We start from the raw sequence: 27,500 nt of genomic DNA, 5'->3' as shown, positions 1-27,500 counted from the left end.
CCACAAGTTTAAAGGTCTGTTTGAGGGTTAAGACTTGGTTTTAGGATTAGGGTTAGAATTAGGTTATGGTTAGGGTGAGGGTAAGGGTTAAGGTTAGGCATTTAGTGGTGATGGTTAAGGTTAGGGTAAGGGGCTAGGGAATGCATTATGTCAATGACGGGTCCCCACAAAGATAGTGAGACGCACTTTGTGTGTGTGTGTGTGTGTGTGTGTGTGTGTGTGTGTATACGCATTAGGTGCAGTCTTCCAGGATTAGCTGTACTTCTGTTTGACCTTGAGTGAAAAGGAACGCTGCTTTTTAAGCTAATCCCCCCCCAGGAGGCTCCGCTGTAATAGTCTCAACACACACACACACACACACACACACACACACACACACACACACACACACACACACACACACACACACACACACACAGGTGCTTAAAGATCAAGATCTCTGTTATTGAATTTTAATCAGCAGTGTGTGTGTGTGTGTGTGCGTGCGTGCGTGTGTGTGAATTCACCTGCTGGCCTTCCTCTGGGTTTCCTCGGTCATTGTCAGTGGAAATACTCTCCATTCACTCTGCAACTCCGCCTGCAGATTATAATGTGGGATTTTAAGGCAGAGCCAGGCTAGCCATTTCCAGTCTGTGTGCTTAGCTTCTGTAAGCTAACTGGCTGCTGGATGTAGCTTCATATTTACAGCACAGAGACATGGGATCAATCTTCTCATCTAACTCTTGGTAGGAAAGCTAATATGCGTTTCTTTTCCCCAAGACAAAGACTGTCTCAGGTTTTAGCTCAGTAATGGAAAACCGACTTATTTAGACGTGTAAAGAGTTTTTGTCTGACTTTGGATGAATATGAGACTTATTTTTACGTGCAACAATTTTCCAGTCATGCGGCCATAAAAAATAAGCCCATTAGAAACCCGGTTACACATATCAGCTTTCTAATGACGTTTCAGAATTCAGATGTCAACTTTAACCCTGGTTATTTCAGTGCATGTAAACACACAGAAGAGATTCTGAGTGAGCGGTTTCTGGAAGAATCCAGAGGGAGCACAGCTGGAAAGTCAAAGGTTACCTATTGAAGGAATAATAACAGTGTGGTGATACAGAGAGAGGCTTTCCACAGGGGAATACCACAGGTATGCTGTGTGTGTGTGTGTGTGTGTGTGTGTGTGTGTGTGTGTGTGTGTGTGTGTGTGTGTGTGTGTGTGTGTGTGAAGGACAAATTCCTCACACTCAAATTCCAAAGTCCATCTTGTGTCCAGTTTATGTTCTCTGGACTAACTTTGTTTTTTTTGTCCCCGTTCTTTCTCCTCCTCATTTCTCTCTCTCTCTCTCTCTCTCTCTCTCTCTCTCTCTCTCTCTCTCTCTCTCTCTCTCTCTCTCTCTCTCTCAGGACCCGGCTGGTATCTTTGAGCTGGTCGAACTGGTTGGAAATGGCACCTATGGGCAGGTCTACAAGGTAAGACTTTCTAATCTGTGCTGCCTAATGTGTGTGTTTCTGGGAAGCTTCCTTCTATGAACAGTGACACACAAAAACATTATAAAGTGTTCTGCAGCGTCCTGTTTATTTCATATAAAAAGGTTTCAGGAGTCAAAAAACTTGCTTTTGAAATTATTTTAAGGTCAAAAGCATTCATTTCTGAGAGTGTAACCTCTCAGTTTTAAATTAGAGGTTGAAGTGGAGAACCATAACTGTCGTTTGCAGGTCATAAAGGTGGACTCTATTAATCAACCCTGTAACCCTGTAAACCTGCACAAAAGGAAAACGAATGCCTTAATTATTTTACCTTTCATAACTCAACCCATAATAACTGCTTTGCTAGCAGTGCAGCAGAACCAGACAGCATTTACTTATATTTTGCTGCCGCCTTTTCTCAGCTAAGCTCAACTGCCAGGGCCCCTGATATAATAGTAATATAAATAGAGTTTTAGGCTCTCTCAGTCTCTCATTGACACATACAACAGCATGTTGTGATGTGCTACTAATAAGTAGAATGTAAAGTGGGCTTTCCACTTAGTGTCTGTCTGCTCTCTATGAGGGCTCCACGATATGAGGAAAATATGCCAACGTTGAATATCGCGATAATGATATTACTTGCGATAAATATATGAAATATAAATGTCACAGCCTTTGTCACAGTGTGTTTATTGTGCCAGTTGATATCACAGTGACAATAAAAAAAGATATATTGTGTAGCCCTAGTCTGTATGTTCATACCTCGAATGCTCCGTTGTCAGCCGACTGCGACAGCGATTACAGTGTTTCTCAAAGCCCAAGATGACGTCCTAAAATGTCTTGTTTTGTCCACAACTCAAAGATATTTCGTTTACTGTCACAGAGGAGCAGGGTTGTCGGACTGGTGGTGTAAAGGGGACTGAGTACCCAGAAAGATGCTAGAATGAATAGCTGTGGATGCGAAGAGGGGCCCATAGAGAATGCCTTTCTACGGGTCCCAGAATTCTGTGCTACGCCCCTGCAGAGGAGAGAAGAAACTAGAAAATATTCACATTTTCACACAAAAGCCTCCTTTATCTCCCCACCTGTGAAGGGTTTGCCACATTTTGCAAAGCCCTCTGAAATGTCACAGCTGCCTTTTTTTTTTTTTTGGAGGTGCACACTTTGTGACACTGCCCTCTTGATTTGACACATAACATTTTTACAGAAAAATGCCAATACAGCTCGGTCTCCTCTTGCAACGAACCCAAACTCCTTCATCCAGCTGGGCAGAAAAGGCCTGCGAGATTTGCTTGTCATGTTGCATGCAAATTGGTGTGTTGTGAGTTCCTCTTTGCCAGGTGGTTCCTGTCCCACGTTTTGCATGCGTGTCACTGATTTACGATCCCTGCTTCAGGGATCATGATGAGGTTGTACAACGTTAAAGTGGAAATGAAAACACTGGATATAGTTAGCATCATTTACAAGATGGATTCCCACTCTTAACAAAGTATTATAGGTTTCGGCTTCACCTTCTGCCCTATTTTCTATCTTTCTCTAGCGAAATACAAACTGTGACTGCTGTTCAACTTCCAACTCTACCAACCGAACAACGTAGTGAGTGATGTGTCGGCAATATGGCGGCGAGCCAGAGCGAAAGCATACCTTAGTACCAACCATAAATCTATTATAATTTAACGTGTAATTACACTACCGGTCAAAAGTTTGGGGTCACTTAGAAATGTCCATTCCGCTCCATTATAGACAGAATACCAGCTGAGATCAGTTGCATTGTTTTTTTAACCAGGGCAGCAGTTTTCAGATTACATTATGTGCTTACATAATTGCAAAAGGGTTCTCCAATGTTTTCTCACTTAGCCTTTTAAAATGATATCAGATTAGTAAACAGAATGGGCCTCTGGACCATTGGATGAATGGTTGCTGATAATGGAGAATGTAGATATGGCATTAAAGATCAGACACTTCTTTCTACAACATTGGAGAACCCTAAGAAAACATAGTATTTCAACTTAACTTATTCCTTAATATCTGATGACACATTGGGGTCTTTTTTGGATTTATTACAGTAAATATATTACATATTAAATGAGAAATCAGTTCAGTTTTAATGGAGAAATTATGGATATATATGCTGTGTTTTTGGCTTGCGGTGTGTGTGCTCAGAGAGTTTGGAAAATGTGATTTGAGGTTTGTCGGCTCAGGAGGAAGTCACTTCATCCTCTCCTCCTCCTCCTCCTCCTCCAACATTTAATTTCTGACCAAAACTAAAGTTAGTACTGACTTTCTCCATTGTCGCACAGCGGAAGAAGAAGCCCACGCAGACTTTAACAACACAGCTGTGTGTGTGTGTGTGTGTGTGTGTGTGTGTTCTCTCACTTTGAAAGTAATTAACACACTCGCACACAACGAGACAACACAATACACAGCGCCTCGACTCATTTGTTCTGTGTGCCGGCTGTTCAGTATTGATCTGCTGCCGCAACAAGGTGACACCTCCTTTGGCGAAATGATTGATAGAACAAACTGTGTTTGATCGCAAAGCATAGTGGGTAAATTAAGACCTAAAATAATAACACAAGCTGAATGAAACATCACCTCAGAAAAGATCCCCTCCCTTATTCTGCTGCAGGAGCTGGCAGATCGATATTTCAAAATATGTCTCATTTTGATCTCATCAGAGAGCAGAGAAACTGTTTGTCATGATCTTCTGACCATGTCGTTACATCACCTTGTTGTTATGGAGATCCGGCAATTTGCCGCAGGTTTTTTACGGTGGGATTGTCACTGAAATGGCTCATTTGTGCGACTCCTGTTGTGTTCTTTAACCCCTCCATTGTAGCACAAGTAGATTTTATATTTCACAGTTACTGTTTTCCGTCAGATAGTTTAGATCTGGACATTTCCGACCGCACTTGAAGGCAGCTTCATTTCACGGAGAAAGACAGAGAAAGAAAAATGACGAGGGGGACAAAGCTGTTCAACAAACTCCCGGGCAGTTCAGAGCTTGTGTTTAGGGTTTTAAAACTTCCTTGTGGCAGCGATAGAGGCAGAGATGTTTCCTGTTTCCTGTACGGGGACTCTCACACCGCCTCAAAACACAGCGACAAGTCTGATCTTCGGTTACATGATTGGCCACCGCAGCGTGACGTGGGGTTGCGTTTCTTCAAAAGTTGTCTGTCTCAACTTTTTGCCGCGGGCCTGCTTTGTTTTGTCTTTTTTGCGTGTCCCCCCCCCCTGCGGGACCCCCGCCGCAGCCAAAACGCACTACCTGCATTCAAAATGAATGGAAAGACCTGCGTTCTTGCGGCACTGTCTGACGGCCGACGCAGGCTGTGTGAATGCCATAGACAGTGAAATTAATGGACAACGTGACGCCGTGGACATCCACGGAGACCAGTGAAGGATATTAGAAGATCTTTCCCGGTGATGGCTGAGCGTTACTGAGCAGCCTCCAACTGAGCTTGAAGACGTAGATGTGACGTGAGCAACCTGTCTGAAAGTTGGAAGTCTTCTGGTAGCTGTGCCAAGAGAAATCTCAATCATTCCCAATCTAGCAGAGACGGAGAGCGTAGGTATATGTAAGGAGATAACATAGACACAGGCTAATTATTGATCACTAAAATGATAGTTAACATTAGTAATTACACTTAAACAGCTAATGGAAGTCCAAACTGCCTGAGAGCTTCTCCTGTACTATACGGTAATTCCTCTACTATGAGACAGTAAGTCTCGTGGTTATGACCCAATCGTTAGCCTATTTTTATAAAAACGTCTGCTACGGAGCCATAACGTGAGGTACAAGGTAATGGAGCCTTTTATACATTGTCGTGTTTCTTTAGAAATAAAAAATGGACAAATAGTCTTTAAACGCTTCAGATGTAAAGTTATTCTCTGTCAAAGTGGCGTCAAAATGAATGGCAGTCAATGGGATGCTAACGGGAGGTGATGGCTTGTCAGCAACAAAATGGCTCCATAGTAGGTACGCTTTGCGGAGGCTGGCTTACCCCCTTGGTGAATGCAGACTAAGAGAGAGAGTGCACTCTGCTCTGCGCCCATTAAAATACCTCCAGAGAAACAACAACACCAAACTCAATCGTCCACTTTGGAAACACTGTGTCCAGACAAAACACACCTGCTATCCGAGACCAAAAACAAAAAACGGAAATCCGTAAAAAGATTTTTGCGTGTGCGCTCAGCAGAAGACTCTCTAGGCTCAGCTACAAATGAATTAGATTAATTATTTAGAAGTATCTCTATTATATATTTTTTTGGAAGTGGCCATATTACATAATTCTTTCCAGGAAACTTAGTCAGAATTACAATTACACGGGTCAGTTGCTTCCTAGGAAATGTTTATAAAGCTGTAGGAGTCGTACAATAGTAGACTTACCCAGTGGTGGAATGAAATAAGTACATTTATCACATGAATGCAGCACAAATGCCCTCTCACAATGTTGTGATTAACAAGTTTAATAATCTCGAGCTGAATGGAACCTGGGTCCCTGCAATCCCTCATAGGTTATCATGTATCCCGGTCCACAATTTCCTGGACCATATCACAGGGACCATAGGACATGAAGTAATGCCCTCTCGCAATGTTAAAGAAATTTCTATTTTTACTAAAGTAAAAGATCAGAGTACTTTTTCCAACACTGGTTTTACCCAGTACTTTCCTCTGACATGTCAAATGGAAACAGTCGTTACTTTCAAGACATTTCGTGACCTAGAGCAGGATACTTTTCATTCATCCTCCCTGCCAACGTTTTCCAGCTGCTTCCAAATCAGTTTCCTCTCCCCTACACCTCCCCCAGCTGCCTCCCAGGGTTAATCATCTTTCACAGCGACAGATAGTGAGCGAGCAGTGGGAAAGGAATATCTGAATGATGGCGGAAGACTGTCAGTTCCTGGAGAGCGATAAAGCGTGTACGACACATTTTACTGCAGGCTTTTAGCTGCTGCTGTCATCCAGAGATCATTCCTGCAGGTTAGACTTTCCTTTTCTCGCTCCGGGGGGAATCAAACCTGTGATCTTTTTTAATCGCACTCGCTTTATTTGACCTGGGGTGTGTGAAAACCTAAAAACTCACATACAAGCTTTGACCAATGAGGGGGCAGCGGTAACTGGCTGAGAGTTTTTCCCTGGATTTAATTAATCAGTGAATTAGAGTGGAGTTTATTCAGTCAGTTGTATTGATTGAAACACAGAAAGGCTCCTGAAACCTTCCTCTCATCCTGTCCCACCGTACGGCCGCCGCGTTAAATGAACAACATCAGAGATCTTTTTATTAGAGATCGACATTGATTATTAGTATTTTTTTTTTTGTCAAATTTTTTTTTGGGGCATTTCAGCCTTTAATGGACCGTAATGGACAGTCACAGTTCAGACTCGAACCCTGGACCGTCTGCGTCGAGGCATACACCTCTATATGTGTGCGCCTGCTCTATCAACTGAGCTAACCCAGCCACAAGATTATTAGTATTTAATAGGGCTGTCAAACGATTAATTGTTTTTAATCGCGATTAATCGCTGAATTTCTAGAGTTAATCGCATGTTATATCACATGATTAAAATTCTATTATTTTGCATTTCAGAACAGTTTTTAAGTCCATATTAACAATGGAAAGCCATTCTTACCAGTGTATCTTTATTGGGAATCAAATGAATGCAAAGAAAGTAACTTTATGAACTGACTTTAAGATTTGTATTTGTTTTTTTTGTATTTATTTACTGTAAACAAAAGAAAAATGTGTGAATCTGTCATTATTGCACAATTCAGAACATGCCAACCGTAGTACGTCTTTAAGACCCGAGTCCTCTATGATGCTGACAGGTCTGCAGTTAGTTGCCACCCATTTCGCAAGAGCTGTAGTAATTTTTTTGGATTTGGTTTCATCCACAGGTCGGCAACTAGCACTCTCCAAAATAGTGCTTTACCTGAGCCCGCTAGCATCAACCTGAGTCACGTTAACTGTACTACCGATATGCATTTACAGCGCAAATGAAAATCTTTAAGTCAAAATTAAGATTTTGGAATGTTGACTTGTTTATAATGTTTATAACACGTTCATGACAGTGTCATGTCACTCTTATGTAGATACCTTCAAGGAAAGTGTAGGAGGCCTAAGCCACTGGGAATTATTAAGGGACCGTTCGGTATTTATGAAATGGACCACCGGAGGAAAATAGGGGAGGGTCATGTCTTTTTATTCTTTGCTGAGGGGAGGGTCATCCAACATTTTTCGGTCCGGGGGGGGGGCACCCAACTTTTGTATTCATGAAACAGCAACATTTCAAAGTGGCTTGTTTGGTGCATATTTATCCATGTAGCTCTCGATGGGTCTGACCACATATGCGGAGTTTGCTGGTGGGGGCAGGGGGAGCTGCCCCCCTGGTGGCTGAAACGGATAATTGCGTTGTTTAAAAAATGAGTGGAATAATTACATCTAGCATGACCAGATATTTTAAATATCTTAAATAACACAAAACAACTAAATGGTGATAGGTAATACATCAGAGTTCATATACTGCTTTAGTAATAAAAATATTAGGACGCAAAAAACGAAAGTTACTGTTGCACTAGTCTGGACATCTTACCGTGCCAATCTTGCAATAAAGGTTTCCTAAATGCCATGTATATAAATGTGATGTCAGCGCACTAATTGATTGCGGGTTTTGTGTAGATTTGGACTTTTATACGTTTATTCCACTTTGTTTAAACGGCGAAGTGGAGGAGTGACTAGTGACGAGTCCATAGCAACCAGTTTGTGTGTTGAATGTTACCCAGAGTGCCTTGCTGAATGGTCTCAATGTTTTTTTGTTTTATTTCATGTGAATACTAGTTTACTGGAGGAGTAACTTAGTATTTGAAGTAATGCAGTAATGCAGGAAGTGTGCATTTAGTTTCCATGCTTATTGTGTTTCCACAACAATGTTAATGAGTAAATCTACTGAAACGGCCCCCACACCATAACAGAGGAGTGGGATGTGTAAGATGAGAAGGCAGAGGTTTTGTCACGTATGTCACGGCTGTTAAAAAACAATGCGAGTCTGTATAGCTTTGCGAAGCGCAAACTAGTACAGAAGGCATTGATAAATTATTGGGGGAGGGTCATGCCTTTTTTCCAAATCGTTTTGGAGGGTCATAGAATTTTTTTTACTGGCGAGGGGAGGGTCATGTCTTTTTTGGCTGAAGGTCCCAAAACTCCTCCGGTGGTGCCTTAAATAAATAACGAACAGTCCCTAATGTATTTTTTTTTTTAGATGTTTTTGAAACTACAGTTACAGTGGGCGGCTCGGAAAAAACTGTAATCTCCAGTTAGCTTTTAGCGCTGACTTAATGTGGGGCCCTGTGGAATCTTGGTTTAGCTTTTTTAAATTCTCAATATCACGATTCAGTCTATTATCACAGAAACTACTGGGCTGCACATTAATGCTGCCATCAGTGTGTGACTGGCCCAAGCCGGGCCCTCGTCCATAAAATACACTTGCCATCAGGCTAAACAACTTTTGGTAACACTTTACTTGAAGGTATCTATCGTAAGAGTGACATGACACTGTCATGACACATGAACCCTAACTCTAACCCTAACCCTAACTTGTCATGACAAAAACCGAAGGACACCGACAGAAGCGTTATGTCATAACCGTTTATGACTTGTTTATAATGTTTATGACACGTTCATGACAGTGTCATGTCACTCTTATGTAGATACCTTCAAGGAAAGTGTAACCCAACTTTTCTGGGGGAGACACTGCATATGGTACCAATATCTTCTCTAGCTTTAAAACGGAGGCCGCTACAGTCTCTAAAAAGAGAGTAATGTCGGCCTGAAAGCTTCAGGGCTTCTGAAAACTATTTGCGCTCCTAAAACATTCATCCATGCTTGAAATCAGCAGAGGATTCAAACAACCGCTGACTCTTTGTACACGGCATATTCAGTCAAATGTTTCTCTACAACTGACACGGCCACCTCCAGCAAAAACAGTTGCAGAATAAGCTCGTATGTTGCCTTCTGTCAGCCTGTTTCTGTCTCTGTCTGCATGTGTTGAGGCTTGTGTTCAGGTTCAGAATGTGAGGCTTGTCTGAACACGGGACCTGAGGTGTGTTTTTACGCCTCAGGCTGCCTCAGAAGAATACTCTGCCCTTTCCCATCTCCTGCCATCCTCCTCCTCACCTGCCACCTCCCTCTGTTCTCGCTCTGTCGCTATCTTTATCTCCTTCCCCCTTCCCTACATGCATGCCTGTGTTTGTTCGCATTCAGGTTTTAATACAGCTTTCTCGTGCCATCTTGATCGCAGTAATCTCTCACACACACACACAGGGACACATCTGGGAGATTGTTTGGCCGGCTGTCAGTGTCGGGAGGAAGACAGAAAGCAAAACAAAGAGTGTCTCTGAGATGCTATCTCTTCCTCTTATCTCTGCTGTTTTTATCTGCCTCCACTTTTATTGCTTCATTGTGGTGCCTCGCTGCCATCCATCCTGCAGTCCCAGCAACACACTTAACCTCCGGTCCCAGAAGCAGGTTTACGGAGTTATCTGGATCACAGTCTATATCCACGATGCTCCACTTCCGGGATTGCTCCGGTGCCGCCGGAAATTCTGACGGGTGTCCCTCATTTTCAGCTGGCTGTCCGTTACCTTCCTCTTTCTTTTTGTTGTAATTTTTAACTCCAGACAGCTAGCTAGAATATCTGTCCGATCTGAGTTTTCTGTTGCACGACTAAAACAACTTCTGAACGTACACATGTTCCACCAAAACAACTTCCTTCCAGAGGCTATTTTGCAGCGGCATCGTGGCTCCGTCCGGCGAAAATCTGTTAAACTGACCTTTGTTGATCTGAAATGAAGACTCATTGAAGATTCAGCAACTGCACGGCCTATTTAAAATGTTTTCAGAAACACATTTCGGTGAACTATTTTAGTACAATATGAGATCGTATTCTGAACAAGCCGCCATGACGGTCTGTCTTTGAATTTCCGGACAAACCAGACCCACGTGACGCATTCGTCCAATCAGCTGCCGGTTTTCATTTTTGGTAGACAATACAGATTAGCGCCGCCTGCTGTTATGGAGACGTATTACGTCTCGTCGCTTTGGTGTGTTCTGAGGCACTTTTTTGACCAATTTGCTCCAGCCCCGAATAACTTTTTAAAATAACTTCAACTTTGTTTAATTTCCCTCAGTCTCTAAGACTGGACCGGCTAAGCAATGGTGCTACCATACCTATGTTATGGAACTTAAAATTGTAACATTAGACAATTTTTGCCTCTTCTTAGGTGGCAGGAGTGAAAATGAGTCGTCCTCACTATTTGTTGTGTTCTGGTTTCAGAATGATGAAGACAGGTGGAGAACAAAAAGATACAAAATAGGTTGTAAAAAAGCCAAGGGTTAAAAAAAACGACAAAAAGGTAGAAAATAAACCCGTCAAAAGTGTCAAAAACAAGGTAAACAGTCTCTCGAAGGCACCACAATGGACACTTGTTAAGAAGAGCGGGATTAAGAGAGTCAGTGATGTATAAAAGAGGAAAACAAGAGAGACAGACAAGATAACAAAAAAAGAGAACAAGAGACTTTCTGTACTCTGAGGTGGTTTCAGCCTGTCAGATACAATCAGCGTCTGATGCAACACTGAGAAACCAAGACTGTGTGTGTGTGTGTGTGTGTGTGTGTGTGTGTGTGTGTGTGTGTGGGGCGGGGGTGTTTTAGGAGGCCATGATATTTCACACTCTGGGTCACTTTCACATGCGAGTTGCTCAGATTCACACACACACACACACACACACACACACACACACACACACACACACACTGCCATCACTTTGCCTCTTCCAACCCCCCATTTGTATTTGTTGCCCTCACTAAACAACCTGCCAGGCCTGTTGCTAGGTTACCATGAGGAGATGGTGTGTGTGTGTGTGTGTGTGTGTGTGTGTGTGTGTGTGTGTGTGTGTGTGTGTGATGGGGTGGTGAGATGGATAAATTTCCACTTTCTCGCTTTAGCAGCTGTGATACTGACTTTAGTCTGGAGGAGAAGTTAGACTCGCTGTTAGTTTCATCCTGCAGTGCTGTGGGTCCCAACGTAGGGGTCGGGACCCTTCCAAGGGGCCGCAAGATGAAATTAAGGGAATGCTAGATAGGAAAGAAGAGAGTTGCTTTTTGTCATGGGTGTTTTTATCGTTTTAGAGCTCCGAAAAATAATTCAAATGAAACTAATTTTTGCTCATAAATAAACCATTCAGTGCTGTGAGGACCCACATTTTTTTTTTTTTTTATTATCATTGCTTAAATTCAGATGAAAAAACACAGACTACGTTTACATGCACACAATATTCAGTTATTTGCTCTTATTCCGAAAAACCATATATTCTGACTGAGCTGTTTACATGGCTAAATAAAGTGAATATTTGACTAATATTCCTGTTTACAATGCAGCCTTGCAAAATAGTATTTTGGTAAGTGTTCCAGCGGTGGCGGACTTGTTGGAGCGTGTGAACACAGCCTCCCTCTTTCATTCCTTTCAACCCCCTTCTTGAAAATGTCGACAAACAGGTTGTTAAATTGCATCCCACGTTTCCTCCACTTGCTTCCCTTCCTCATGTCTTTGTCCGTCCCACCGAGGAAGCACGGGAGAGACGCGAGGAAATCATGCGAGGAGAGAGGAAACGTGTGTTTTTTAGAGGGATGAGAAGTCTTTTCCTCTGAAGCGTGAATTCGTAAGCTCTGTGGGCGGAGTTAGCAACAGCTTTCAGCTGCACGGCGTCCAGGAAGGCTGCTCTTGTGTATCCTCGCTCATAGCTCCTCTGAGATACATCCTCGCTCATAGCTCCTCTGAGACACATCCTCGCTCATAGCTCCTCTGAGACACATCTTCGCTCATAGCTCCTCTGAGACACATCCTCGCTCATAGCTCCTCTGAGATACATCCTCGCTCATAGCTCCTCTGAGCTACATCCTCGCTCATAGCTCCTCTGAGACACATCCTCGCTCATAGCTCCTCTGAGCTACATCCTCGCTCATAGCTCCTCTGAGACACATCCTCGCTCATAGCTCCTCTGAGATACATCCTCGCTCATAGCTCCTCTGAGATACATCCTCGCTCATAGCTCCTCTGAGACACATCCTCGCTCATAGCTCCTCTGAGACACATCTTCGCTCATAGCTCCTCTGAGACACATCCTCGCTCATAGCTCCTCTGAGATACATCCTCGCTCATAGCTCCTCTGAGCTACATCCTCGCTCATAGCTCCTCTGAGACACATCCTCGCTCATAGCTCCTCTGAGCTACATCCTCGCTCATAGCTCCTCTGAGACACATCCTCGCTCATAGCTCCTCTGAGATACATCCTCGCTCATAGCTCCTCTGAGACACATCCTCGCTCATAGCTCCTCTGAGCTACATCCTCGCTCATAGCTCCTCTGAGACACATCCTCGCTCATAGCTCCTCTGAGACACATCCTCGTTAATAGCTCCTCTGAGATACATCCTCGCTCATAGCTCCTCTGAGATACATCCTCGCTCATAGCTCCTCTGCGATACATACTTGCTCATAGCTCCTCTGAGACACATCCTCGCTCATAGCTCCTCTGAGATACATCCTCGCTCATAGCTCCTCTGAGATACATCCTCCCTCATAGCTCCTCTGAGATACATCCTCCCTCATAGCTCCTCTGAGATACATCCTCGCTCATAGCTCCTCTAAGATACATCCTCGCTCATAGCTCCTCTGAGATACATCCTCGCTCATAGCTCCTCTGAGATACATCCTCCCTCATAGCTCCTCTGAGATACATCCTCCCTCATAGCTCCTCTGAGATACATCCTCGCTCATAGCTCCTCTGAGATACATCCTCGCTCATAGCTCCTCAGAGGTCCCTCCTCCATCCTCGCTCCTCGGGGCAGCAATAAGAGCTTTGAGACGGCCTTCACGAAGGAAGGACAGAAAGGCATCCGGTTCAAGGCGAGGAGCGAGGATATATCAAATAAGAGACTTGGCATTTACCCATCACCTCACACATTTGTCCCCTTCAGCTTCAACTACAGCAGCCGGCTAAAATAAAGCTTTTATTTCACAAAACTTGACTGAGTTATGATTAAAGTCACCTGGCACCAGGCTTTTTTTATATTAAAGTGCAAGTACGCACACTTTTTCTTAAATTTACTTTACTTTCTTATTATGTTCTTTTCTTCTGTGTCATTCAGGGTCGCCATGTCAAAACAGGCCAACTTGCTGCCATCAAGGTCATGGACGTCACAGGAGTAAGTCACACACACACACACACACACACACACACACACACACACACACACACACACACACACACTCAGACACACACACACACACACACACACACACACACACACACACACACACACACAGACAAACTCAAGACACACTCAAGACACACACACAGAGCCTTATTAAATCTGTACATACCTACAGTGCCTGCCTTGAGGACACTTGAGCAGCAGTTTGTCCTCACTACACTCTGCTGGAGGGCTTTCTTCTTTAATCTGATTGCCTCTGCAGGATTCTTGATATTTGACATTTCAGTAAACACAGAATTTGTGTATTAGCATCATGTGTGTGTCCGTGTGTTTGTGTTTTAGGATGAGGAGGAGGAGATTAAAGCAGAGATTAACATGTTAAAGAAGTACAGCCACCACAGGAACATCGCCACCTACTATGGAGCCTTCGTCAAGAAAAACCCTCCTGGGATAGATGATCAGCTGTGGGTACGTACAGTACATCAGTACATGTGTCTGTAAAAGAAGTGTCAGTGTAAAAGAAGATCTTAAAGTGCTCATATTATGCTCATTTTCAGGTTCATAATTGTATTTAGAGGTTATATCAGAATAGGTTTACATGGTTTTATTTTCAAAAAACACCATATTTTTGTTGTACTGCTCATTGCTGCAGCTCCTCTTTTCACCCTGTGTGTTGAGCTCTCTGTTTTAGCTACAGAGTGAGACCTCTCACTGCTGTAACATCTTTGTTGGGAGTCGCACATGTGCAGTACCTAGTTAAGGACTACTAGCCAGTCAGAAGCAGAGTATGAGGGCGTGCCCTGACAGTACCTAGGTAAGGACTACTAGCCAGTCAGAAGCAGAGTATGAGGGCGTGTCCTGACAGTAGCTAGGTAAGGACTACTAGCCAGTCAGAAGCAGAGTATGAGGGCGTGCCTTGACAGTACCTAGGTAAGGACTACTAGCCAGTCAGAAGCAGAGTATGAGGGCGTGTCCTGACAGTAGCTAGGTAAGGACTACTAGCCAGTCAGAAGCAGAGTATGAGGGCGTGCCCTGACAGTACCTAGGTAAGGACTACTAGCCAGTCAGAAGCAGAGTATGAGGGCGTGCCTTGACAGTACCTAGGTAAGGACTACTAGCCAGTCAGAAGCAGAGTATGAGGGCGTGTCCTGACAGTAGCTAGGTAAGGACTACTAGCCAGTCAGAAGCAGAGTATGAGGGCGTGCCCTGACAGTATCTAGGTAAGGACTACTAGCCAGTCAGAAGCAGAGTATGAGGGCGTGCCTTAACAGTACCTAGGTAAGGACTACTAGCCAGTCAGAAGCAGAGTATGAGGGCGTGTCCTGACAGTAGCTAGGTAAGGACTACTAGCCAGTCAGAAGCAGAGTATGAGGGCGTGCCCTGACAGTATCTAGGTAAGGACTACTAGCCAGTCAGAAGCAGAGTATGAGGGCGTGCCCTGACAGTATCTAGGTAAGGACTACTAGCCAGTCAGAAGCAGAGTATGAGGGCGTGCCATGCTAGCAGCTAGGTGAGCATTATAACGTGTGTTCCAAAGTGACCACGTTTGTCTCTGAAGTAAAGGCTGGACTACAATAGAGCTGTTTGGAGCAGTTGGTGAACAGTGTTTTCTGTTGGAGATGGTAAGTCCCTTTGGGGGGGACTTTGGGCTTTTTCACTTTGTAAACCTATAACATGAACAAAAAAGATATATAACACAATAAAGGAAAGGGAAAAGCCAAAAAGCATAATATGAGCACTTTAACACTCAATTTGAGCTTGAACAAACCCCCTTTAAAAATGGCTAGGCCTACTGTTGGTAGCAAAGTATTGATGTCACAATTTCTGTTTAAATGACTTCCATGGTTCTATGAATTTTGTAATACCTGAATTTCTATCGATGGTGGTTAGGAAGATTTAATCTTTTATATTCATTCAAAAGCGTAGAGTTTTTTTAGACACACATTAGGTGGGGGATGTAGGCGTCCTCCCCCAAGACATCTGGAGTGTCAAACACTTTATTTCCTTCCTTCTGGGGAATTTTTTCTTCATCAATTTACATGTTTTTTACCAATACTTTAATCATGTATTTTTGCTTCTGTTTATGGCAGATTACAAACGTTGCTTTTGCGGTTGCATACTGTCACCACCTACTTCACCGGAGGCATTGTTGCGTCTATGAGTCACGTTTTAGCAGTTAGTTGAAATAAAAGTCCTCTGCCACTTTCGTCTTTTTATTGGGGGACAAATACACGTTTTAACACTTGTGTTGTCCTCGGGTCAAATTTGACCCATTTTGCCAAATTGCCCCAAAATAACATGAATGCGTGGATGTACGTTATGGAAGCCATGTAACATTCTTGGCAGGTAAAATTATTGATTACTTTCATTGAATTGTGGGTGTTTTTTTGTTTTGTTTTCAATTTTATAGCATTTGAAATAAACTGTGATCCACTCAACATCCTCTGATCTTAACTATCAGTCAAAATAATCCACAATTTCTGTTTTTTTAAACAAAAAAAAAAAGGTATTATGTCATTTAAATTATGTTTATTGACCATGTATTTTAAAAAAGTGACAAAAACGTTTCAGAAAGCATCAAAAAACGTTGGAAAAAGAGCCAGAAAAAGTTAATTTGCAATTTTGACCAGGAAGTACAACAAGTTTACGGTCTACGGGAAGACAACACAAGGGTTAATTATTGAGGGGAATGTGTCCTCTGCGCCCCCCTTCCCCACAAAAAACCATGCCTATATATTCCTTAATAGAAGGGATGTTTGGGGTTATCATGATTGTTTTAAATAGTTTTTGGTAGTCTTCTTTTGGGAAAAAGGCAAGAAACGTCCTATAACTTATTTTATTTATTTTGTATGTTTATATTTTGCTTATTAAATGTGTAACTCTATGTTGTCTTGCACGTTTATGCTTCGTCTTGGCCAAGTCATTGCTGCAAATGAGAATATGTTCTCAATCGGCCTACCTGGTTAAATAAAGGTTAAACACAAGGGACCATAATCAATTGATAGTATAATAAATTAGCTAGATGTATGATAATGTGTACAGTAACATTGTTTGTGTGTGTGTGTAGCTGGTGATGGAGTTCTGCGGCGCTGGTTCGATTACGGATCTGATCAAAAACACCAAAGGGAACACACTGAAGGAGGAGTGGATCGCCTACGTCTGCAGAGAGATCCTCAGGGTGAGAACTGACATTACAACCAACGTCACCACTAGTTATCAGTGTGTCAGCATGAAAACAAAATGTTTTGTAGGTGTTATCTTAAAAAAAGAAATCTTTGGTGGGAAAATAATTGCAAACATGAAGGAACCTAAGAACGTTCCCTGAGGAACACCTTATTTTGGTAAAATAAATGAACGAGTTGTATGCATATATTTTTCCGTCAAAAAAAAATAGATGGAATGAAAGATGATTGGTGAAAAAACTTGAATTATCTTAAAGGTGCGCTATGAGTTCCTGCATGGTCACTTCTGTTGACGTTCCAAGTAAATTTCAGAGCAAAACAGAGCAAGCTCGCCCCTCCCCCCCATGTTTCCATAACTGTCATGACTGAGTAACTGTCACTAACCCCCACCCACTCCCCCAACCATCTTGTCGGTGATTGGCTGCAGTGGTTTGTTGTATTTTGGTGCACAGCCTGTGTCTCTAGTGTTTGTTTGATGTTTACGACCTCTGTGATGTCTCCCGAGACCGGGCTTTTTCACAGTGTATTCAGGAGGCAGGCGGCTAGCGGATCAAGGAGAGATGCCTACGTTTTGAGACAAAAAAATCGCGCTGAAACCATGCAGGAACTCATAGTGCACCTTTAAAGTTATAGTCCGTAGTTTCTGTCGCCCCCATGAGGAATTCTAAGTAATGGCAACAAAAGTGTCAGCGCGTCGACATGATACAAGCCTTCTGTGATGCCCCCACCCTTCCTCCACGCAGTTGCTTGTAGCCAAGGAGGACACGGAGGATTAAAAAAACATTATGGACTCTTCAGAAGAGCTCATTATCTTTGCCGGATGCCACAATCTTCTGAACATAGTCATACTGAAAAATCCAGAGAGAGTTGTGTGGAGCTGATGGTCTTAATTAGCTTTGTAGCAACTCATTTGGCAACGGCTTGAATGTGACGGACGTTCATTAATATCAAAAAGTTACGCACTAAAGCTTTTAAATTAAATGACAACATTTTTATAGACTATTTTAATTATTTTGAAACTTTCGATTCACATAAGACCTGAATGGGACATTTTCTTCTTCTCAAAAAGTAGAAGAAATCCAAATCATAAATTCAAGACAGGAAACTCACCGTACAGTCGGACATGTCGACTACAGTCTGTGTTCTGCTGATGAAAGAAGGGCAGCGAATCATTTTTTCCATCATAGTTCTCTGGTTTTCATAGGAAGTAGTCAGTCTTTGTCCTTGTCTCTGTCTCCAGGGTCTGACCCACCTCCACCAGCACAAGGTCATCCACAGGGATATCAAGGGCCAGAATGTGCTGCTGACGGAGAACGCAGAGGTTAAACTAGGTGAGAGGACACACACACACACGCACGCACGCACGCACGCACGCACGCACGCACGCACACACACGCACACACACGCACACACACGCACACAGTGTCTTTTTGCACACTACACGCAGCCAGAAATACTGTTAAGTGATCAGAAATGACATTTTTACGAAGGTAATGAAGGTAGTGAAAGTAGCTTACAATTAAACCCATTTACTGTGTGTGTGTGTGTGTGTGTGTGTGTAGTGGACTTTGGTGTGAGCGCTCAGCTGGATCGTACGGTGGGGCGAAGGAACACGTTCATCGGGACGCCGTACTGGATGGCCCCCGAGGTCATCGCCTGTGACGAGAACCCCGACGCCACATATGACTTCAAGGTAAACCTTGTGTGTGTGTGTGTCTGTGTGTGTGTTAATCTACATGCTGCATCAGCGCCCGTGAGCCAATAAACATGCAGCGTGCTTCTACCAAGATCTAATAATGCTTGTAATTGGCTGTCTAACGTTATATATGTCCAACGATATAACGGCCTACAAGTCCAGCTGAGATGATCAGACCATTAAACACACAACTGGTTGGATCCTTTACACTTTCTACAATGGGAGGATTACTTTTACTTTTAATACATTTTCCTGATGATACACACATACTTTTACTTACGTAACATTTTCAATGCAGGACTTTTACTCAGTGTGGCATTAGTACTTTTACTTAAACCTCCTGTTGTCCTTGTGTCAAATTTGACCCATTTTCAAAGTTTCTATATCAGAAATTTGGATTTCTTTCAACCAAAAAAGAAATAACGTGGGTGGTTCCAACGCTCTTTACAAGTAAAATAAATGGTCAGTTAACTGTTCTAATTGGATGTGGGTGTTTTATTCAATTTGATAGCATTTGAAAAAAAAATTTTTAAAAATGGTAAAAGAACGTTGAAAAAAAAATTGACAAAAATGTCTAAAAAAAGTTTCAAAAACGTTGAAAAAAGAGACAAAAAGTTTTTAAAAAACGCAACAAAAACGTCGGAAAAAGTGACAAAAAACGTAAGGAAAAGAGTCAGGAAAAGAGTAGAAAAACAAAAAGTTGCATGGGTGACGGGGAGACAACACAAGGGTTACGTAAAGGATCTGAATACTTCTTCCACCACTTATGCTATCGGTATTGAAATGATTTGAGCGATAACGAGCCCTAGTGTCCTCACAGAAACCCTGAATCCTGCCGTCATTACTGCATGCAGGATGTGCGGTAATGAGGACAGGATGAATCCCTGTGGCGAGCCCGTGGAGGGCGAGCGCTGCTCTGTTGACACCATTAGCTCCGACCCTCTGGGGCTTTACGTTTCAAGAAAACCCTCCGTTTATCTCCTAGACATATGGAACAGCTGCAGTGAAGAGATGAAATCATGTACAACAATGAGCAATTTTTAGAGACTATTTAAAATGAATATATTGAATGGATACAAAAAGGACTCAAGGTGTTAGTATTGTATACTGACTGTATGGTTCCTGGGCTTATAAACTAAGTCTAGTTTGGATGGCTTATTATTCGGTTTGATGTAGATAGACGGAAACGAAGAAGGATGGAAAAGAAAAAAAAAGTGTAAATGTGTGTGTGTATGCATGTATGTATGTATGCATCTTTGTATGCATGTGTTTATGTGAGTGTAGGTAGGTAGATATACGGTACATGTATGTGTATGTAAACATGTATTAATAAGTGAAGCATCAACTTGTTTTGTATTTAACTAAAGGATACAAATAGAAAAAGGGGGTAGGACCAGAAAAGTTTGTTTTTTGAACTTCTTCCTACTCCTTTTTGAACATTTATGTGTGTATATATATATATATATATATATATATATGTGTATATATATATATGTATATATATATATGTGTGTATATTTTTTTTTCCCATGTTCAAAATAAACTAAAAAACATCCACATAAAATGGAGTTTGTTGTCTACAAATACAGATGGGTGACAGTCTGTCTGTCTGTCTGTCTGTTTGTGTGTCTATCTGTCTGTGTGTCTGTCTGTCTGTTTGTGTGTCTATCTGTCCCTGTGTGTGTGTCTGTCTGTCTGTTAAATGTTAGCATCAAGCCAGATATCTACAATAGCTGTGGTACTTTCTGTATTTTTCATCATTTAACAAGAACACTGAAAGTTAAAAGCTGACGTGTGAAGTCGGTAACAGGTTTTTAGGATGTGAAAGTTTTCAGTTTTTTTCTCTCTCTCTCTCTCTCTCTCTCTCTCTCTCTCTCTCTGCAGAGTGATCTGTGGTCGCTCGGTATCACAGCTATAGAGATGGCTGAGGGAGCGCCGCGTAAGTGTGAACCATCGGACTCATTCAACTATTAGCAGTGGACACAGAGTACACTTTGTCTTGTAGTTAAAAGTCTAAATCTCTCTCTCTCTCATTATTTATCCTTTTCCTCCTCTCCTGTCCTGTTCGTTTGATTCCGTTCCTCCTCTTCTTCTCTTCTCCTCTCTTCTAATTCCCTTTCCTTTCATTTTATCCTGTCCTCTTTTTTTATCATCTCATCTTCTGTCCTTTCCTTTCCTCTTGTCCTTTCTCTGATCCGCTCCTGTCCTTTCCTCTATTTCCTCTCTTCTCCTCTCCTGTCCTTTCCTTTCCTTTCCTCCATTTCCTCTCTTCTCCTCTCCTGTCTTTTCCTTTCCTCCATCTCTTCTCTTCTCCTGTCCTGTCTTTTCCTTTCCTCCATCTCTTCTCTTCTCTTCTCCTGTCCTGTCTTTTCCTTTCCTCCATCTCTTCTCCTCTCCTCTCCTGTCCTTTCCTCCATTTGTTTTCTTCTCCTCTCCTGTCATTCCCTTTCCTTTCCTGTTTATCCTTTCCTGTCCTCTATTATCATCTCCTGTCCTTTTGTTTCCTGTCCTTTCTTTTTATCTCATCTCTTCTGTCCTGTGCTTTTTTTCCTCTCCTTTCTTTTCCTCCCCATTTCCTTCCTTTTTATTTTCTTTCCTTCCTCATGTCTCGTCACCTCTCTTTTTCTGTCCTTTCCTCTCCTCATCTGGTAATTTCTCCTTTTTTGCATTCTTTCCCTTCATCTCCTTTCCTTTCTTTACCTTTCCTTTCCTTATTTCCTTTTCTCTTGTCCTCTCGTCTCTCCTCTTCTGTCCTTTCCTTTTCTTTCCTTGTCTCCTGTCCTCTCTTGTTCCTTTCTTTTTCGTCTTCTCATCCGGTTATGTCTCCATTTGTCTCCTTCCTTTCCCTTCATTACCTCTCCTCTCTTTCTCCCCTTCATTTCCTTTCCCTTTCTTCTCCTCTCCTGGTTTTTCCTTTTCTGTCTCCTCCTTTCCTTTCCTCTTGTCCTTTCCTCTTGTCCTTGCATGTTTGTCTTCTATCCTTTCCTTTTTTTCTCCTTTCCTTTCCTCTTGTCTCATCTCGTCTCCCGTCCTTTTGTCCTCTTTTCATCCCCTCCATTTCCTCTCCTTCTCTCTTCCTCTCCTTTACTCTCTCCTCCTCGTCCTCAGCTCTGTGCGACATGCATCCAATGAGAGCGCTCTTCCTGATCCCCAGAAATCCTGCCCCCAGACTCAAGTCTAAGAAGTGGTGAGTCACGCACGCACGCACGTACACACACACACACACACACACACACACACACACACACACACACACAGCTGCAGCAGCAATCAGTTTTCTATGTGTCTAGGTGTAAGGGGTTAAAAGTTAAAAATAAACTAGTTCAACATGGATTTTTCTGACAGCGTGCCTTTCTTTAAGTTGTGCGAGGGCAACAAAAACACGTAGGACAAAGGAATAAAAATTGGAAATAGGAAACCAGTCGTGTTAATATTTAACTTCCTGTGTGTCTGTGTGTGTCTGTCTGTCTGTCTGTCTGTGTGTCTGTCTGTTTGTGTGTGTCTGTCTGTCTGTCTGTGTGTCTCTGTGTGTCTGTCTGTGTGTGTGTGTCTGTCTGTCTGTCTGTGTGTCTGTCTGTTTGTGTGTGTCGGTCTGTCTGTCTGTCTGTGTGTCTCTGTGTGTCTGTCTGTGTGTGTGTGTCTGTCTGTGTGTCTGTCTGTCTGTCTGTGTGTCTGTTTGTGTGTATCTGTCTGTCTGTGTGTCTGTTTGTGTGTGTCTGTCTGTGTGTCTGTTTGTGTCTGTCTGTGTGTCTGTCTGTTTGTGGGTGTCTGTCTGTGTGTCTATTTGTGTGTGTCTGTTTGTGTCTGTCTGTCTGTGTCTGTTTGTATCTGTCTGTCTGTTTGTGTGTGTCTGTCTGTTTATCTGTCTGTTTATCTGTATATCTGTCTGTCTGTGTGTCTGTCTGTGTATCTGTCTGTCTGTGTGGGTCTGTCTGTCTGTCTGTCCGTCTGTCTGTCTGTGTCCCCGTCCGTCTGTCTGTCTCTCCAGGTCGAAGAAGTTCCAGTCCTTCATCGACAGCTGTCTGGTGAAGAGCCACAGTCAGCGGCCGAGCACGGAGCAGCTGCTCAAACACCCGTTCATCAGGGACCTTCCCAACGAGCGGCAGGTCCGCATCCAGCTGAAGGACCACATCGACCGCACCAAAAAGAGGAGGGGGGAGAGGGGTGAGTCAGGCTGTACCCCCACTCACTCACCTTCCAGCTGCAGACAGCTGCAGACAGCTTCTGGACCAGAACACAATGTGAATGTTACGGGGCGTTCACACCAAAAAAAAGTGTGGTGATGATCCGGTGATGTGCCGCAGGGTGGTGCGGCGAGAGGAGTATCAATGGAACGACCCACTTGTGTGACATCCTGTTGTGTTCTTAAACCCCCCCAGCGTAGCACAAGTAGACTTTTTTACTTCACTATTACTGTTTTCCGTCAGATCGTTTATACATTTTGACGTTTCCGACCGCACTTGAAGGCAGCTTTATTTCACAGGAGAGACAGAAAGAAAAGAGATGAGCGAGACATAGCGAGTGCTTTGTTGTGGCCGGAAACATTCAGCCATTAACACAAACTCCCAGGCAGTTCAGTGCTTGTGTTTGGTTTTTTTTACCCTCATAGTGTTTTAAAACTTCCTTGTGGCAGAGATAGAGGCAGTGATGTTTCCTGTTTCCTGTACGGGATTCTCACAACACCTCAAACAATAGCTCAAAACACACCGACAAGTCTGATCGCAGGTTACGTGATTGGCCACCGCAGCGTGACGCGGGGTTGCGTTTCTCCAAAAGTTGAGTCGGTCTCAACTCTTCGCCGTAGGCCCAATACGTTTGGTATGGTGCTAAAACAGTCTCATAAGTATTTGCAAATGAATACAGAGTGATTCGTATCCGTAAATCTGTGTTGTATCTGTGCCTCTAATTTGTGACTTGTGAAACACAAGTCACAAATGAATGCAGAGCGATTTGTATCCGCAAATGCGTATCTGTGTCCGTGTGTCTAATTTGTACGCACGGACACAGATACGCATTTGCGGATACAAATCGCTCTGCATTCATTTGTGACTTGTGTTTCACAAGTCACAAATTAGAAGCACAGATACAACACAGATTTACGGATACGAATCACTCTGCATTCATTTGTGCATTGTGTTTTACAAGTTGCAAATACTTATGAGACTGTTTTAGCACCATACACTACCCCCATTCAAAATGAATGGAAAGACCTGCGATTTGCCGGATTGTCAGGCGGCCGACGCAGGCTGTCTGAACACAGCCTTAACCTGAAGTGTGTGTGTGTGTGTGTGTGTGTGTGTGTGTGTGTGTGTGTGTGTCCTCCAGATGAGACAGAGTACGAGTACAGCGGGAGTGAAGAGGAGGATGAAGAGAGGGACGTTGGAGAGCCCAGGTACACAAACTTAACACTTACATTTGTGTTTAAAACGAAAATATATATATATATATATTACAGTTGGTGGAGCGGGCACACATAGTCACTCTGCACTCTCACTGCTCCTCCTCTAGTTCCATCATCAACATCCCCGGGGAGTCCACCCTGAGGCGGGACTTCCTGCGCCTCCAGCTGGCCAATAAGGAGCGTTCGGAGCTGATCCGGCGCCAGCAGCTGGAGCAGCAGCAGAACGAGGAACACAAGCGCCAACTGCTGGCTGAGAGACAGAAACGCATCGAGGAGCAGAAAGAGCAGAGGCGACGGCTGGAGGAGGTAGCTTATAGCTTTCTATTTGTTTTATTTGCTACATCAGAGTAGCCTGACAAGCCAGACCCACATCCAGATGTTGGGTCTGGGAACTCACCATTGGCAGGGCTCAAACCGAGGGGCGGGATAAACGGTTGTCTTTCAAATTCTCGCTGCACGCAATAGGATAGCGCTACAACCAACCAGAGCAACCAGTTGATAGATTAAACTTTTGCCGTATCCGGTCGGCAAAACTCCAAACACATCTTCCTTTTTTAAGAATGACTTCAGTGCCGTTCTTTGTTCTTTTCTCAAAGAAAAGCTGAACAAGTCTTCCAGAGTCGCAGCCAAAGCCGATTCCAAAGGCCGCTGTTCGCCAGAAGCAGCAGCCATCTTCTTTGTTTTCAAGTAGCAGGAAATTCACGCGGAATCGTCGCAACTCTGCCGACATTATGTTAAGCCCGCCCACCGACTCTATACACAATGTGATTGGCCTGACTAGAGTTTGGTTTTTCCAGCTCGCAAGCCAATGGAGAGTTGCTAGATGGACCCTGGGTGCACTAGGGTGCGTCTAGATTTCTAGGCTAACATCAGAGATCTTCAGCAGGGGGTCCGGGACCCTAAGGGGGTCCTCAGAGTTACTGCAGGGGGGCCCCAAGTTATTGTTAATCATTTCTTTTAAAAAGTTCAAAAGTTAACATGTCTGTGAATATACATAAACATGAGTCCAACATATTATTATTATATTATGATAAATCGGCCTATTTATGATTTGCTTTTTAAATTTACACAACACTGATGACAGGCTTGTCGGCCTGGAGGTAAGGTAGCCATCCACAGACACAGTTAGGGCCCTATTTTAACGATCTAAGCACACGGCGTGAAGTGCCTGGCGCTGGTGCGTTTAGGGCGTGTACAAATCCACTTTTGCTAGTTTAACGGAGGAAAAAAGGGTCTGTGCGAATGTCGATAATTATTTTAATAGCTAAGTATTGTATGCACCACAAAAAGGTATGTATAAAGGTTTTAAGCAGCCATACACGTTATTGTTGTAGGCCAAACTAAATTTCATACAATATGTAGTGGGAGGGTCGTCGCTCCATCTTTCTTTCAGTTAGGGGTCCTTGGCCTAAAAAACGTTGAAGACCCCTGTGCGACATTATATGATGAGACGTTGCGACATTGCAGTTTTTGTGTGTTATGTGTGAACGCAAACATGTAGCTCATAGCTGAAGCTTGCTGTACCAGGCTGTGGAAAAGCTGCATGAAAGTCAATCTTCCAATATTTAGAAAGATAAAAGACACCTGGGAAAGAGCAACCTATGGAGATGAAGAGTTAGGCTACAACTACACTACTACGTTTCCATTTTTAAGCGATCTCCGTTCACACAAGAGTTTTAGCTCCAGTAGCAGAACTAATCTCCATCCGTATTAACACGTCTGACAACACCTATCACATGACCGTTCACAGCGGTGTAAACAGGAAGCAGATTACCTGACGTTACTCTGCGGTTGAAAATCGTGGATGTATGAGTTGAAAATACAGAAAATACTTTGGAGAAAGAACAACAATGGTGAAAAGTAAGAGCAGGGATTTATTAGCTTGGAGCGAGGACGAGGTGGAACAGTTACTGAAAGGTCTGTAAGCTACCTAACCGATAACAATGACTGACGTGCGTCGTGGTTTCCAAAGATCTCCGTTTGTATCCGTCCAGACTACAAAGCAACCCTGGAGTTTTTACACCAAAACGGGGGGAGCAGTGTTTCCAAATGTGTCCGTTTTAGGGTTCTCGAAAATGGCGGAGTAGTGTGGGCGCGAGGCGTAAACGTAGCAAAACATATTCGTCAATAAACCTGAAACGTAGTAATAGAGAGCCAAAGTCCCGCCCTTCTACTTCCGGTCCATGGGACCTATCTTTCGAAAAAATATGAACGGTAGTGAACGGGGAAAGACAATAATATATAATAACAATATTTTTTTGATCCCGTTTGAATTGAGCCATGAATTACACATATGATGTTCATCAGTTTAATAGATAATTTCGTAAGTCAAGAAAGTCTCAGTTTATTGTCAAACTGTTGAAGTATAAGACTGTGAAAATACGTGATTAGAAAGACTACACACTTCAAAGTCGCATGGGTGACGTCTTACTCAAATGAGCAGCGGATCTTGCCTGTTCTTTTGCTTATCTGCTGAAAACACTTGAGTGGATAAAACCCAACAGGTAAGATAACCTTACATGTGTTGTGGAACAGAGCTAAGCTAGCTAGCTAGCTAGCTAGCAAGTTGAGCATCAAGCTAGGTGACGTAAATTGTGTGAGACGAGAGATGTAGTTCACTGAGCGGTTTCACACTAAACTAAGTGGTCATATGACAAACCTACGGCTTACTGAGACTTTCTTCGGTTGAAAAATTATCTTTTAAATTGACGAACATCATATTTGGAATCCATGGCTCAGTTCAAACAGGATCACAAAATAATTTGCCTCCCCCCCGTTCACTACCGTTCATATTTTTTCCGAATTAAGGTCCTGTGAGGTCCACCGGAAGGGGAGGGACTTCGCCTCTTTATGTAGATGTAGCCTTAATTAAACCAATGAAGCCCCTTCACATCATGTGTGATGAATGAGAATGACTGCTGTAGCCTGCGTTTGTTTTCACCTTTGAAAAAACATCTCAGCTTTGATTATAAAATGTCTCGTCTTCCATGCAAAACCTTCCACACCTGTGATGTTAGCACTTCAGCTTCTCCAAATGCCAGAGAAACACACCTGATGTGCACACACACACACACACACACACACACACACACACACACACACACACAGAGCCGAAGCGTTGGCGTGTAAAATCTTCTCCACCTACAGCAACAGCGCCGGGAGCGAGAAATGAGGAAGCAGCAGGAGCGAGAACAGAGGCGGAGGTACGAAGAGATGGAGCAGCTCCGGCGAGAGGAGGAGAGGAGGCACGCAGAGAGAGAACAGGTAGGAAAACACCTGACACACGTTACATCACAGGTGTCATCCAGAGAGGAGCGGGGCTTCTCTACTCATTAAAACTCACCGCTCCGTTGCACATCACCAGACTTCACATAAGTTGTTCTTTCTTTCTCGCCGGGTAAAAGGCCTTAGGAAAGTCCTAGACCAAACTTCCACAGATCATCGGTCTGCTTTTGCTCAGACTACAGACCTTAAAGGGACAGTTCAGATCTTTGAAAG

At 43.2% G+C, this 27,500-nt stretch overlaps 1 protein-coding gene and 1 long non-coding RNA gene across 25 annotated transcripts in view; one reads left to right on the top strand and one right to left on the bottom strand.

The window, feature by feature from the left end:
- LOC118493047 overlaps positions 1-16,191 on the bottom strand; it is a 20,721-nt gene extending 4,530 nt beyond the window's left edge. The window contains exons 1-2 of the long non-coding RNA XR_004894983.1: positions 16,059-16,191; positions 9,954-9,960 (exon numbers count right to left, since the gene is read on the bottom strand). This is a non-coding gene — a long non-coding RNA (uncharacterized LOC118493047). The remainder of the gene's footprint in view (positions 1-9,953; positions 9,961-16,058) is intronic.
- The window catches only part of tnikb (TRAF2 and NCK interacting kinase b), an 83,713-nt gene that overhangs the window by 5,516 nt on the left and 50,697 nt on the right, over positions 1-27,500 (top strand). For all 24 annotated transcript variants that reach the window (XM_035991307.1, XM_035991301.1, XM_035991311.1 and 21 more), the window contains exons 2-13: positions 1,390-1,455; positions 13,658-13,714; positions 14,066-14,191; positions 16,791-16,901; positions 18,146-18,236; positions 18,468-18,598; positions 20,486-20,540; positions 21,710-21,788; positions 22,590-22,765; positions 23,927-23,993; positions 24,110-24,308; positions 27,150-27,266. In XM_035991307.1, coding sequence (XP_035847200.1) covers positions 1,390-1,455; positions 13,658-13,714; positions 14,066-14,191; positions 16,791-16,901; positions 18,146-18,236; positions 18,468-18,598; positions 20,486-20,540; positions 21,710-21,788; positions 22,590-22,765; positions 23,927-23,993; positions 24,110-24,308; positions 27,150-27,266 — 1,275 coding nt within the window. The remainder of the gene's footprint in view (positions 1-1,389; positions 1,456-13,657; positions 13,715-14,065; positions 14,192-16,790; positions 16,902-18,145; positions 18,237-18,467; positions 18,599-20,485; positions 20,541-21,709; positions 21,789-22,589; positions 22,766-23,926; positions 23,994-24,109; positions 24,309-27,149; positions 27,267-27,500) is intronic.

Source organism: Sander lucioperca, chromosome 14 (genome assembly GCF_008315115.2).
Source record: "Sander lucioperca isolate FBNREF2018 chromosome 14, SLUC_FBN_1.2, whole genome shotgun sequence".
Classification (NCBI taxonomy): domain Eukaryota; kingdom Metazoa; phylum Chordata; class Actinopteri; order Perciformes; family Percidae; genus Sander; species Sander lucioperca.
The sequence above is the reverse complement of the archived record's forward strand: the minus strand, read 5'-3'. Positions and strand labels throughout refer to the sequence as shown.